This window comes from Setaria viridis, chromosome 9 (genome assembly GCF_005286985.2).
Source record: "Setaria viridis chromosome 9, Setaria_viridis_v4.0, whole genome shotgun sequence".
NCBI lineage: Eukaryota > Viridiplantae > Streptophyta > Magnoliopsida > Poales > Poaceae > Setaria > Setaria viridis.
In genome coordinates this window covers 37317101-37330330 of record NC_048271.2, presented here as the reverse complement: position 1 = coordinate 37330330, position 13230 = coordinate 37317101, and the positions used below count along the sequence as shown (strand labels likewise).

At 52.1% G+C, this 13230-nt stretch overlaps 2 protein-coding genes and 1 non-coding gene across 3 annotated transcripts; 2 read left to right on the top strand and 1 right to left on the bottom strand.

Moving 5' to 3' along the window:
- Nucleotides 1–7208: 7208 nt before the first annotated feature.
- LOC117838437 (probable xyloglucan galactosyltransferase GT19) lies at nucleotides 7209–8875 on the top strand. Its single transcript, XM_034718467.2, has one exon. The coding sequence runs from the start codon at nucleotides 7349–7351 to the stop codon at nucleotides 8711–8713; it is 1365 nt and encodes a 454-aa protein (XP_034574358.1). The 5' UTR covers nucleotides 7209–7348; the 3' UTR covers nucleotides 8714–8875.
- A 322-nt stretch (nucleotides 8876–9197) lies between these two features.
- Nucleotides 9198–9268, top strand: TRNAG-GCC (transfer RNA glycine (anticodon GCC)). Its single transcript has one exon. It is a non-coding gene; the product is annotated as a tRNA-Gly (tRNA).
- An 84-nt stretch (nucleotides 9269–9352) lies between these two features.
- On the bottom strand, nucleotides 9353–12807 carry LOC117838436 (flavin-containing monooxygenase FMO GS-OX-like 3). Its single transcript, XM_034718466.2, has 7 exons — nucleotides 12207–12807; nucleotides 10799–10869; nucleotides 10567–10719; nucleotides 10380–10462; nucleotides 10130–10265; nucleotides 9847–10020; nucleotides 9353–9706 (listed from the first exon to the last, which is right to left on the bottom strand). The coding sequence occupies exons 1-7, from the start codon at nucleotides 12730–12732 to the stop codon at nucleotides 9527–9529; spliced, it is 1323 nt and encodes a 440-aa protein (XP_034574357.1). The 5' UTR covers nucleotides 12733–12807; the 3' UTR covers nucleotides 9353–9526.
- Between the last annotated feature and the right edge of the window lie 423 nt (nucleotides 12808–13230).

Below are 13230 nucleotides of genomic sequence, written 5' to 3'. Positions count from 1 at the left end.
CCCCGGCCGGGGCGGGGGCCCGTCCCCACCGACGCGCCGACACGTGGTGCCGCGTGGGCGGGGGAGAGGGTCCACCGGATCTCCACGTGAGCGGACGCTGACGACGGGTGGCGCCACGTGGGCGACCGCCGGATCCGCGGGCCTCGTCCCGCGTACGTGGGGCGTGGCTGCGTGCAGCGGGCTCGTCTCCTCCGGAGTACGGGCCTTCCTGTCTCTGCTTTTTTTTAGTTTTGTCCAAAGCTTTTTCCAATCAACAAAAGAGGCACGTTGCTTGTTAAAAAAAAAAGACAGACATGTTGCCATTTTTTTACTGTAATGTTTTGCCATAATTATTTTAGTTGCAACTGTTACGCATAAATCACACGTCACCTCATAAACCCGCAAATTCGCTCATGTTAAGTGCTTAGGGCAAGTACATTGGTGTTGTTTAATAGACGGTCTTATGCATTGACACGTAATCATGAGACAACTTAACAAACAACTTATACAATAAGTTGTCTTTTTAAGTTGTCTCATAGTAATTCTACTCCCTTAATTTTTGCATAGAAAAAAGGAAATATTATGAGTTGCATGCAACCATAACTCGTACAATGGTAGAGTAGTCATCTCGTAGTCCTAAAATCTAGCCTATAAGGCGGTTGTTTCGCGAAACAACGACCTCTTTCTCCCTCATCACTCTCTCTCCTCCACATCAGCAAAAATCCTACGTGGCATTGCATAAGACGACTTATAAGACTGCTGAGGTGTAGCAATGTACTTGCCGGGCCGTTTGGTTTCTGACCGTAGCTCGCCCGATCAAAATATTGGTCACTGACTGCATCGCTGGAGCGCGTTTGGACGGAAGCCAACGATTGGTGCGGCCGCACGCCTGCGCCGGCGTTAGTTCATTTTGCTGCCAACGCGAGGGTGAAATCAAGGCGAGCGAATCTCTCGCCAAAAAAAAGAATGGTTAGCTCTAGATTTGACGTGGGTGTAAACCAAACAGCCCCTGTATCTCTCGGGTAAACTACTTCGGATACAGCCATATTCCATATTGTCGACAAAACTACTAAAATCGCTAGAGTTTGTGTAAACTGTGGGGTTCAGAATTTGATGCGGTGGGTGGCTCCTCACATCTCTACTATGGTAGATAATTTTTCTCGCAAAAAAACAGCGTTGTGAGGTGTGACGACAACGATGATCGGTGGTCAACATCAAATGCTAACCTTTTTGCAGCATAACATGCTGCGATGTGCGATCGTGACAATAAGCGATGTTTAGCCGGCACGTGAAACAGCTCCGCGTCGTTGTTTGAGAATTCAGCAGGACGAAAGGGCGGGGCCTAGCCGGAGCTGGCACTGACGTGGATCCATCCTACCATACGGAGTACTAGGCCCATAGCGAGGCGCCAGGCAGCTGCGCGGGCGTAAAGGCGACACATCATGTCAGTGTCTCGCTTCGTCCGTTTGATCGAGATGCTCCTCGGTTTGAGTTCACCGCAAGCAGGAGCAGGCTCGGGCCGCTCCGCTTACCACCTCGAGAACCGGTAGCCCCGTTTGTATAAACGGGTGGTCGGCGGTTGCCGTTTTTCTGACGCTGATTTTTGCTCGGCCGTACAGGGCCGCCAAGGGGCAGAGCAAAAACTATATAGGGCATGGCGATCGGCGGCAACGCAGTGTTTTGCGGCTGCAGACAAAAACGGTAGGGGGTGCTTCGGATCCTGTCGCGATCCAACTGTTGGACACGGGTCCCCATGTTTCTTTGCCGTTTTGAGTATTTATTAACCCAACAAACCCAGCCAATCGGCCGCGCGCATGCAATGCAGAGAGAGCAATTACCCCCGGACCACCAACAATTTACAATTAGCAGCAACCAGCGCAAGTGTGTGCTCCGATCCTTGTGAAAAGCATCCACTCGAGCACTCCTGTGCTGTGCAGAGGCATGTTGGGACGACAGAGTAGGAACGGAGCTAGTCTCGTACACGCTTCAAGATTACGATAATATGCACGCAGGATCATTCATATTATAAGCTATGTGCTAAAAATTAAATTATTAGAAGTGTTGTCTCTCAGAGTGATCAGAACTAGATACTAACTCGTAACATTGGAGGAGGTCTGAAGTTGCAGATCCGCTCAACTGTGGCTTTGAAGATCTCTTGTCCCAGTGATGCCTCGTGGTTCCATGGCAAACTGGCAATGGTCAAGGGCGAGAAGTTCGGAAGATACCGCACGATTTCGCCGCAAATCCCTGCGGCGTAGGATGAGTTTATTATATTGGCAGCCCAAGCGCGCTCCACCGCCAGGTGCACGCACGACGCCAGCGAACTCGCCTGCCTGTCGCTGACGGCCGGGCTCTCGGCATGCAGGCTCATGAGATCGCACGTCAACACTACGCGCCCGGCACGTCGCCGTCTTCGCTCGAGCTGTACGGTTTTGTCGGTGGCGGTACGCACGTACACGCACGCACCGCCCCGGACGGCCAGCGCGCGTACGTGGCGCTGACGGTGAAAGCTTCTTCAGCTACCCACGGATCCGGCGGTCGGCGGCCGCGCCGGCGCCCAAGTCAAGTCACCGGCGGCAGCTGGCGGTTACGGCACCGTGACACGTATGAACTACGTGGGAGCCCGCCAGAATATTCGGAGCCAGGTCCAGGTGAATCATGTGCGGACAAGGGGGACGACGAAATCAAGGAAGGCTTCTCTGTCGTAGGCAACTAGTAAGCATCATCAACAAGTCAATGCGCGATCGAGAAATTGTGCGGAAGTTTCAGCCGCCGAATCCAGCCGGCGTCGTGGATCGTACGACGGCGTCTGTCACGAACACGAAGCATGCATGACTCGGAGTCTCTGACAACTGATAAGAACCCGCCGTCGATTTGTTTTAATTATTTGTCGCCTTTGCGGGAATACATACGGCGGGAGGTAGCTGGAGTACCATGCCGGTTGCCGGTGGCGTGTTTGACCACTTGCTGCTTTGATTAACTACTTCCTGTTTGTTTGTTTGTTTGTTTATGCATGTCCGGTACTTGACAGATCGATCCCATGGAAGCGGCGGCGGCGGCTAGCTGCATGCCTTGACCTCCAAGAAAGACAGGACAGCTCTCTCTTTTTTTTTAAAAAAAAAACTGTCTGCCGAAACTACTGTTCTTGCAGTCTCCAGCTAGCTGGAGTAACAGGCGTCACATGCAGAACTTCTGACACCCTGAGCTACTGAAGAACCACGCAACGGCCAATGATCGATCTCACCGACGGCGTCAAAGTTGAAGCTTTTATTATTAAACGCGCAACTAGTGCCCCAAAAGGCATTTCTTGGCCTTGGCCACGGCGCCCGTGCTGCTGCGGCTCCAACTTGCGCGCGTGCCGGCCAGGCCACTCGCAGCGCCTACTGGCCGGACGGCCGGTCGCCAGTACCGACCGCCACCGGGCGGAGATCGTTTCAGAATAGGGAAAGAGGGGCCCGGCGCACATGCCACGAAGCGTGGCCCGGGGCGCGCTCCATCAGCTTAATCAAGCACCTAGCTACCGGTCTTCCTCTCCCGGCGAATTAGGAGGAGCTGACATGCGTGCACGCCGCTGATCGCGCTGCCGCTCGCCTGATATAGCTAGCTAGCCTCGTGGGCGGCGGCTCACGCGGCCCGCAGCAATTCAGAACGCCGCTGGCACACACGCAGACACGGTAGCACGCATCGCCGACTGATGATGCCGTCCAGAACCTCGATCCGCCGCACTAGCCAAACCTTGAGAGTTGAGACCTTCACCTAACTTTATCACCGTGTGTGTGTGTCATCGATCGGTTAGCATGTCTTGGACAAAAGGCCTCACGACCATCGGAGGACATTCTTGCTTGCATTGTGTGTAGGCTCCAGCTCACCGCCGCTTGTTTAGGGCACACGAGCGGACGTGGTCGCGTAGATCGCACAACCCATTTTCCTCGCGGGGTCAACCACTAGCGCTAGCCAGTGGTACTTGTTTTCGTCGGTTCGTGTAGCAAGTGTTGCAGTCGACCGTCCACCCCGGGCGGTGCCGGTGATGCCGACTGCCCTCCCACTCCCGGCGCGGCAGCAGCCGCCACTCCCCGATGATTGGCCGCCGGTCCCGGCCGGCGCGCGGCGCGGCCGGTCTTTCCTTACCTTTCTCGACCAACTGCAGCCCTCCGACCTCATCACCTCACACGCATGCGTGCGCTGGCTGCCCCTATTATAAGCAACGAAGCGTACCGCGATGCGGCCGAACGAACCCACCGTCCGTCCGACGGTGCGGTGACGGGGCGGGAGCCATAAAATTGCCAGTAACGTGCGGCACGCACCGCGCCACCGATTTGACATCCCCCTCTCTGCAATGAGCCAACGGACGTGTGACTAGCTGGTGGTTTTTATTTCCCGCACGTTGCGCCGCGATGCCGCGGCGGTAGTTGTTGCATCGGTCGCCGGCGTCACGCACCGCGAGTATTCTTAAAGAAACGAGCTCGATCGTTTGAGGCGTGCAAGGACAAGGAACGCATGAATTTTACGGAGATTATGTGGGATACAGCCGACGTCACCTCCGCGCCAAAAACAAATCCCCGTGGAATTCGTGCCGTCCGAAGCTAATGGTTCCATCAAGGTCAGTCGTCGCCTTGCGTCGTCACGCGTGCGCTGGAAAGGATCCTTGCTACGGTACGGTGCGTCAGCTGATTGTAAACTGCGAAGCAAGCTCCGGCTTGGCTAGCTGTATCTGTATGTACAGCCACCGTCCACCGATCGTGGGTATAGAGTTGGCCATGGGCGCCGGGCGGTGCACTGTGCACGGGAGCTGCCACAGTGCCCGACCGATCGATCGAGCAGCAGCATCTGGTACGTACTGTTCATAGCCGCCAGGTCTGACGTGCCGCCAGATCGCCGTCGTGCTCGCGTGCTGCTAGCTGCACGTCCCCGCATGATTGCAGGCTTGAGTTGCAGGCATGTCGAGCTGGACGTGACTGGACTCCTCGTCCTGTTGCGTACGTAACATGTATCGGCGCGCCGAGAAGGGGGATGCAGCTTTTGCAAGCGCAGTTGTTGCTGCTAGCGGTCGCAGTCGCAGCATACGAACGCAAGACCAACCTACCGTGGATGTATACCGTGGATGTATGACTTGTTTGGATCTGCTATGGTTAGAGTTTTGCTAAAGTTTAATCCATCTAAAGTTTAACATTTCCTATGCATTAGTACTTCCGTTCGAAGATATGGCTAATGGATAAAAAATGAAAAATCATTTTTGTCCCTTTTATCTTCTCAGCTCCCCTTTTCTCTCTCCCTTTTAGTTCTTTTCACAAGCCATTAGCACCCATTAACTACTTCCCACCATCTAATACTTTTTACACTTTTTGAGGGTGGGCTAAAAATTAGCCCTCCAATTTGGATGGTGCTAAATTTTAACTTTTTCTCCCATTAGCACTTGAATCCAAACGGCCCCACAGGCTAGCCAGGGAGTATGTCTGAATTTAAAGAAAACTACGATGCACGTGAATATCGAAGTTCCATGAATATGGAGAAAATTGATGTTGAGCTTGCCATCCAGCACCTTTAATTTTTGACCACTACATAGCATATTTTGCACGTTGGGCCTCACACGACGGTAGGAGGATGCATGCATGTGTGTATGGTTGTTTAGTAGGCCGCCTAGTTTACGGCCCATCTTCCTATAATCCTATCTGTTTCCTCCGGTCATAAACTGAAAAAAAATCATACAGGTCTGTTATAAGCTCAAGAATTATAATCTTGACTGTACCACAACAATATCTAGTTCTATATGGATGGATAATACAGCCATTATTAGTTGATTATTATGAAAACTACATTTACATATGTAAATCTGTTCATGCATGTATGCACGACTAGTTTTCCTGCATGCACGTCACATGGTGTTATTGCCATGGTAGTTCCATGTGAAGTTTTTATAGTTTCCATTGTTTGCGCTATATCCACAAACACGCATCAGCTGCTCTTAATAAGAAATTCTAGCTCCCGTTGGAAGTGTGTGATAAGGAACACATAAAAATTACAAAAGGCTGAGCTTATACATTGGCGCCACTCAACACCAAATATGCGTCCATTTAAAATGCCTTCAGTAACGTGCCAAACGGGCCGCTGCGTGGAATTCATGTCTTCCGGTAGTGGTTTGATTAGCCAATTGCGCCGCGCAACGGCGGAGGTTGGATTGGACAGGATCATCAGCGCAGCGTTGGATCGGTAGCAGAGCTTTGTATCGATCATGTGCTCAGTACTGGACGAGTCCTATTCCCAGATCCCAGTCATAAAATCCGACGTGTAGCCAGATCAACGGCTCGCATGCTACATCGCTGCTACACGCTTCCGCATATGATCACTGGACCATGGCGCAATCTGCAGTCTGCAGCTACGATACGGCCGGAGCCAGGCGGCCAGCATGTCCCAGCAGCAATCGAAGCCGAGACCATCCTACCCGCCGCACCAGCTGTGATGGCTAAGCTATTGGCACGGATGCCGGAAGACCGAAGAATACTCTTTAACAGACGAAAATAAAGGAATTTCGACTTTCGACAGTAACATCATGTTGGAGCTATTCCATTTGAATTGGCATTTTCTCCATCACGACTAGTGGGAAGAGACATCGGCAATAATTCACCTTGGACAATTTATTTGTGAAAATGTATGTCTATTTAAATCGCACATAAAAAAATCAGGTCAAATTTTCAATGTTAACATTTCCTGTTGTTTCCTGAACTTGAGCCCTGAACTGCTCTGGTAAACGACTTAAATATGGGCTGCCATATTTATCGGGCTATAATTTGAGTGCCCGCCCACATCTATATTTGGGCCTAAAAGTAGTTACTGGGCTCATCGTCCGTCGTTTGGGTGGGATTGAGTGAGTTGGGCTAGATCACTGAACTACTCACTCGTGCGTGGGTGCGGGCCCATCAGCGAAAGGCTCGAAGGCTTAAGATTCGTGCACAGCCAGCCCCGGCTGAATGGATGCGATTTCTTCTACCTCGCCTCTCTCGTCCAAGCTCCCTTTGCGCCGTCTCCCCCGTCCGATAACCGTAGCCAGCGCCACAGCCGATGCCGCCGTCGATCACTTGGCCATCAAAGCCGATTTCATAGGCTAGAAAGATCGCGGTGTAAAATGTTGACTTGCGAGGAAGAAACAGGCGTCCCGAGGTCGAAGAAGGTGGCGCAAAAACGGAGCTTGTGCGAAGTGGGCCGTGGGCTGATTGGATTGGATTGAGGGGGGCTATAGGATCTTTTTTTCACATGTACAAAAATTAACTGCTTTTAACAGCAGCGGTGAAATCTGCACCACCCATCCACAAACCGGTCGTTTCAGTTACACGACCACCTTCCCACTCCCTCCCTCGGTCGGCCACTCCCCAAAATGGCCAATCCCCTCTTCCTCTTCCTCCTCTTCCTCAACGTCGCCGCCGCCCCCCGCGCCGGCGCCGACGGGGCGGACCCCTGTGCGGGCCGCCGGATCTACATCCGCCACCTTCCCCCTCGCTTCAACGCCGACCTCCTCCGCCACTGCGGCGCTGACGCCTTCCCGCTCGCCGACGCGTCCGCGGCGGCCACCTCGGCCCCGCCCTGCGAGTCGCTCGCCAACCACGGCCTCGGCCCGCGCACGCACCCGCGCAGCCGCTCCTGGTACCGCACCGACGCGCGGCTCCTGGAGCCCTTCTTCCACCGCCGCATCCTGGAGCGGGACTGCCTCGCCGACGACCCGGCCCGCGCCGACGCCGTGTTCGTGCCCTACTACGCGGCGCTCGACGCGCTGCCGTACGTGCTCGACCCGGCGCTCCTCGACGCCTCGGCCCGGCACGGCGAGGAGCTCGCCGGGTTCCTCGCGCGGGACCAGCCGCGGATCCTGTCGCGCCGCCAGGGGCACGACCATTTCCTGGTGGTATCGGGGTCCGCGTGGGACTACGCGCAGTCCCCCGGCGAGGGGCCGAGGCTGTGGGGCACGACGTCGCTTCTGCGGCGGCCGGAGCTCGCCAACTTCACGTTCCTGACGGTGGAGTCCCGCATGTGGCCGTGGCAGGAGCACGCGATCCCGCACCCGACGTCCTTCCACCCGGCGACGCTCCCGCATCTGCGCGCCTGGCTCGCCCGTGCGCGCCGGTCCCGCCGCGGCACGCTGATGCTCTTCGCCGGCGGCGTCTCGCGCCCGTCCCGGCCCAACATCCGGGGCTCCATCCTCGCCGAGTGCGCGAACCGCACCGACGCGTGCGCCGTCGTGGATTGCTCCGGCGGCAAGTGCTCGCACGACCCCGGCCGGTACATGCGCGCCATGCTGGGGGCCAAGTTCTGCCTGGAGCCGCCGGGGGACACGCCGACGCGGCGGTCCACGTTCGACGCCATCCTCGCCGGCTGCGTGCCCGTCTTCTTCGAGGACCTCGCGGCGCGGAGGCAGTACGGTTGGCACCTGCCCCCCGCGCGGTACGACGAGTTCTCGGTGCACATTCCCAAGGAGACCGTGGTGTTCGGCGGCGTCAGGATCGCCGAGACGCTCGAGGCCGTGCCGGAGGCCGAGGTGCGGAGGATGCGGAAGCGCGTGCTGGAGATGGCGCCGAGGGTGCTGTACCGGCGGCACGGGAGCACGGCCGAGCTGAGGGGGGCCGGGAAGGACGCCGTCGACCTCGCCGTGGACGGCGTGCTGCGGAGGATTCGGAGGCGGACGTGCGCGCAGGATGAGGGACGGCCGGAGAGGATTTACGCGATGGAGGACGACAGCGTCGAGATGTAGGATCAGCGGAACATCTTCTTTGGTTGCGTCAGGACATTTTTGTCGGTCCAAGCGCAACATCTGATTCATTTCACGTTTCAACATTTGAGGGCTGAAGAGCGTGTGTATACTGTATATGACTATATGTGCTATTGGAGTCAAGAAATTTGATCTTGTGTTCAATGTAATTGCAGTTTTGTGCTGGATTGATGAGTGGCATTTTCAAGTCCGTAGCACCGTCCTTGCAACAGTTCGCACCTCGATTCTCCCAGTTAGGAGCCACGAAATGAAACCATGCAGCACCAAGGAAAACATAGGGCCTTTACAGAATGAAGAAGGCAGCTTTTGGTGGTGCGTATAAGCGGAGATGAGTAGATGACAGGAAACGACATTGACATAATGCCCGACTGCCCGTGTTCATAGGACAAAGGAAGCTGTGTAGCTGCAATTTTGATTATTTCCATAATTTTTAGAACTCTGTTAATTAAAGTGTAAGAACACAAAAGCACCAGTGGTCTAGTGGTAGAATAGTACCCTGCCACGGTACAGACCCGGGTTCGATTCCCGGCTGGTGCATCTACTTTTTTTAGTATATATTATTTTGCTCATCATAGCTATGCAATACTAGTAATATCACATATGTCCACACCACACTTCCACTTGCAAAATCGTTTTCTCTGTTATTCTTATTGCAATGAAGAATCAATGAAATATACATCGAATGATCAATGAAATGCTAACCCGGATGTGTGGCCAATATATGCACACCAGGTAAATATTGATCATGCTTATTGCAGTGCAGATCGGTCTCAAGCACATCGAATGAAAAAGATTCTACAAATATTTCTTGAAATCTTCATTTGCTTCGGCCACTAGATGGTCATCATCCCACTCATCGCGATAACTCTCAGGACGAATTGCCTTGTTTATCCCGTTAATAGCGTACATCTGCTTCCTCCATTCTTCAATTGGTGGATGGCTGCATTGCTCAGCAAGCCAATCATCATACTCAAACTGCATGCAAAGCAAAGATATCAACGAAAATTCAAATGTATCAACAGAAGAGCAGTACAGCAGCCAAGTCACAATTTTTTTTTCTTGAATACCCCGGGGAGTTGTCCAGAGTTTTCTATTGACATGCATCTCTAGGATACCTGGTAGTTTGAAAAGTTATGAGTGTATCTCTTAGGCCATCCACGTGCTTCTAGTTTTGAGTAGAAAGCTTTCACATCTTCCATCATTTCTTCTTTAGATGGAAGCACTATCCGTCCTGATAGAACTCCTGCGACCCACTTACTTTGGAGTTCAAACAGCGGAAAAGGAATAACCTGGATGGAACAGAGGTTGGAAGGTTTCAGATCTTAGAGCATAGCAAGGCAAAGCTGCAACTTACAAGTGCATCTGAACTGACGAGTAGCAATTTGCAGCAAAGCTGACCTTCCAGGGTAATCCAATGAAGGACAGTTGAGGAGCCACTTCTGGTGGGAAAACATGCTTGTATAGAGGATCGACACAGTTGTCATCCACAGTGATAGTGCTATCATCTCCAAGGAATGGGAAGTCATACAAGTAGCTAGCCAGCATATAAATGAAGGAAGCACATAATCAGCTTCAGGCAAAGTAGCACATGATGGCTTACATTTGTAACATAAGAAATGGATTGAAGGGCCCTTGAAAGTCTCTATACCCGGTGCAGTGCATGATGACATCAGCTTTGATTGAACTGCCATCCTGGAACACCACACTACCATCCTCCTCTGCACGGTCAATCTGCAGTTCGAGCATTGGTTTTAACGATACTAACTGTGGCAGCTCCTCCAACAGATAAAAGCTACCATATCTTGCTTGACTCACCAGGAGAAAAGGCTGTTTACCATGGAATGAAGCCACAGATTATCGTAGCCAGGCTGCTTCACACAGGTGCAAACTGGTGCTGATCTATCGGCAATATGAACCTCTTTTGCAGTGCTTGCAATGTCTCTTGAAATGTCATCTGCACTTGCTGCAGCCCCAATTATGATCACTACCTGTCATTGCAACATATAGTCTTCGTTAAACATGGAAATGCATGCGAGGAGTATATATCACCAAGAGGAAAACACACACTTGATCGAGGAATGGCTCCGGCACACGGTAATTGTGGCTATGCATCTGCTTCCCTGGCCAAGCATCTACACCTGCCAAAGTTCAAAACTGTATGAATTGGTTACTGAAGGCAATAACCATCTGAAATTTGCAATGGTTGTAAATTGTTACAGATTTCTATCAACATGGATGATCCAGCTGTTAATTTATTGTCCAGCAGGGCAGCCTTCACGTTATCAAACATGAAAAATATGAAATGCTTTCAGGATGCTAGGGCTCAGAGGGTATCTCAATCCTTGTGGATGTTACTAGAGATTTGATACCAAAAATTATCAAATCAGCACTAGCTGGTAAATTGGCATGTATCTCCTGTGATTATCCGGAACCAAATTTGCTATATCAATTGCACTCAGTCGTAGAGGAACAGAGATAACTTAGCAAATCAAGTTAAAATAGGTAGTCTGCTTTTGAAGCATTTATATGTAAAATATTTTTTGACAGGTGTCACAACTCACAATTGGTATGGGGATAAGTGTTCTCTAATGTATCGAGATTTCTAGTCATTGAACTCAGCACAGGCACTACAGTTAAAAAGTTTCTATTTACAGGTGTGCTGTTGGCTAATGCAAATTGTCAATTTGCTATGATCAGTCAATCTACGTAAGGCTTATAAGATAATGAAAATAAATATGGGGGACAGTTACTGCCTTCCCAGTCTTCTTCAGACCTACAATTCAGCATACTTTAAATTATGTTCTATCTAATTCACTTCCGCGGTTGAACAGTTGAACCACAGTTGGACCTATTAGGCTATTAGCCTTTCCATGATAAAGCCAACAAACACAATTTAGTTCCTGCTATCTAAACTTCTGAATTGTCTCTCATTTCTGATTTTTTTTTCTCCAACGTGTGTAATGCCTCTCCAATTGACCACAAAATGCTGTGTGTGTTCACCATAGGTCTTGCTACTGCTATTGCCGCATGTGCTCCCTCAAATCATGTACACTGTATAAGTTACCAATACGAAAGGTGATGTAATTGTATATGATTTTTTACTTCAGTTCGAGAGATGAGAATCATCTTATTGAATCTGTTGTGGAGTTGTACGCCTTACGTGTTTAAGCTTTGAAGCATCTTTCATATCATACAATCTATTCTTCATAAATGATATTTGAATTGTCTGAACAAAATATATGGGACTTCACCCGAATGACAATATATTCAAATCTTCATTGTGCTGAATATTACAATTTCACTGAAGTTTTTTGTTTTGTACAACAAGATACAAATCCAAATTCATAACGCAGACCAAAAGTCATGGGTCCTAAAGGCACGCCAAAGGTGCGCTATATTTCTAATGCAGTTTATTCCAGAACCCATATTAGTAGTTTTAGTTACAGGATCGCAAGTTGTGAAGCAACGAAATTACCTGGAATGACGGCGATGCGCGGCTCCGTGTAGTGCCCGTTGCAGACCACGACGGCGTCGTACACCTCCTCCTGGCCGCTCCCCTTGTCCCCGAGCTTCCTCGACGTCACCTCCCACTTCCCGCGGCCCTCCCTCCGCACCCTGAGCACCTCCGTCTCGAACCGGACGAGCCGGAGCAGATCGAACCGCCGCGCGAACGCCTCCAGGTACCGGAGCACTTCCTCGTGCCCGGGGAACCTGCGGGGGTCCGCGGAGCCGGGCGCCGCCGCGGAGAAGGGGAAGTCGAGGAAGCCCATGCTCTCGCGGGGCAGGTTGGTGCGGAGCGAGGCGTAGAGGCTGGAGTGCGTCGCGGCGGCGCCGAGCGGGTCGGAGGACGTGGCCGGGGGCGCGTAGAGCCAGGTGCCCCCCACGGCGGCTGCGCGCTCGAAGACGACGGGCGCGTGGCCCTCGCGGCGGAGCTCGCGGGCGGCGGCTAGTCCGGCCGCGCCAGCGCCGATGACGGCGAGGCGGAGGGGAGCCGACTGCATGGGAGGCGGCGACGGGGAGTGCGGGCGGAGGCGTGTGGAGCTGGGAGAGTTCGAACGATTTCGGGCTCTCTGTTTCTTTCTCCTTTTTTGGTGGAGGAGCTGCGTTTTTTTTTTTGTGAAACAGGTGCTGCGTTTGGTTCTACGCTCGTGGACGTCACGCCTCACGCGGTCACGCCATGTTGCTTGCATTCTCTCCTCTACCAGAGCGGCGGCCACGAGACCAACGGTGCTGTTTGGATAGGCTTTTTCCAGCCAATCTAAGTGAATTTTTCTCACTTCTCACTTTTCGCTTCTACGTCACTTTTCGCTTCTTAAAGTTAAGTATCTGAAGCGGCTTACTACATAAGCGAGAATCGGTGAAAATAAACAAAACGTTTGACGAGATTCTCACTTATTTTCACTGATAAGCCACTTATAAGCGGAAACAAACGGAACCAATATAGCGTCAATATGGCGTCGTCGCATGCTCTCTCTCCTCCACCAGAGCCCTCCTCTCTT

What these genes read in the sequence shown, in the direction of transcription:
- LOC117838436 (XM_034718466.2), bottom strand. Translation starts at nt 12,732, where the DNA reads ATGCAGTCGGCTCCCCTCCGCCTCGCCGTCATCGGCGCTGGCGCGGCC. An exon ending in TCATTGGATTACCCTGGAAG is followed by an intron (nt 10,021 to 10,129) that starts GTCAGCTTTGCT and finishes TGTTCCATCCAG; the next exon opens with GTTATTCCTTTTCCGCTGTT. An exon ending in ATAACTTTTCAAACTACCAG is followed by an intron (nt 9,707 to 9,846) that starts GTATCCTAGAGA and finishes CTTTGCATGCAG; the next exon opens with TTTGAGTATGATGATTGGCT.
- LOC117838437 (XM_034718467.2), top strand. Translation starts at nt 7,349, where the DNA reads ATGGCCAATCCCCTCTTCCTCTTCCTCCTCTTCCTCAACGTCGCCGCC.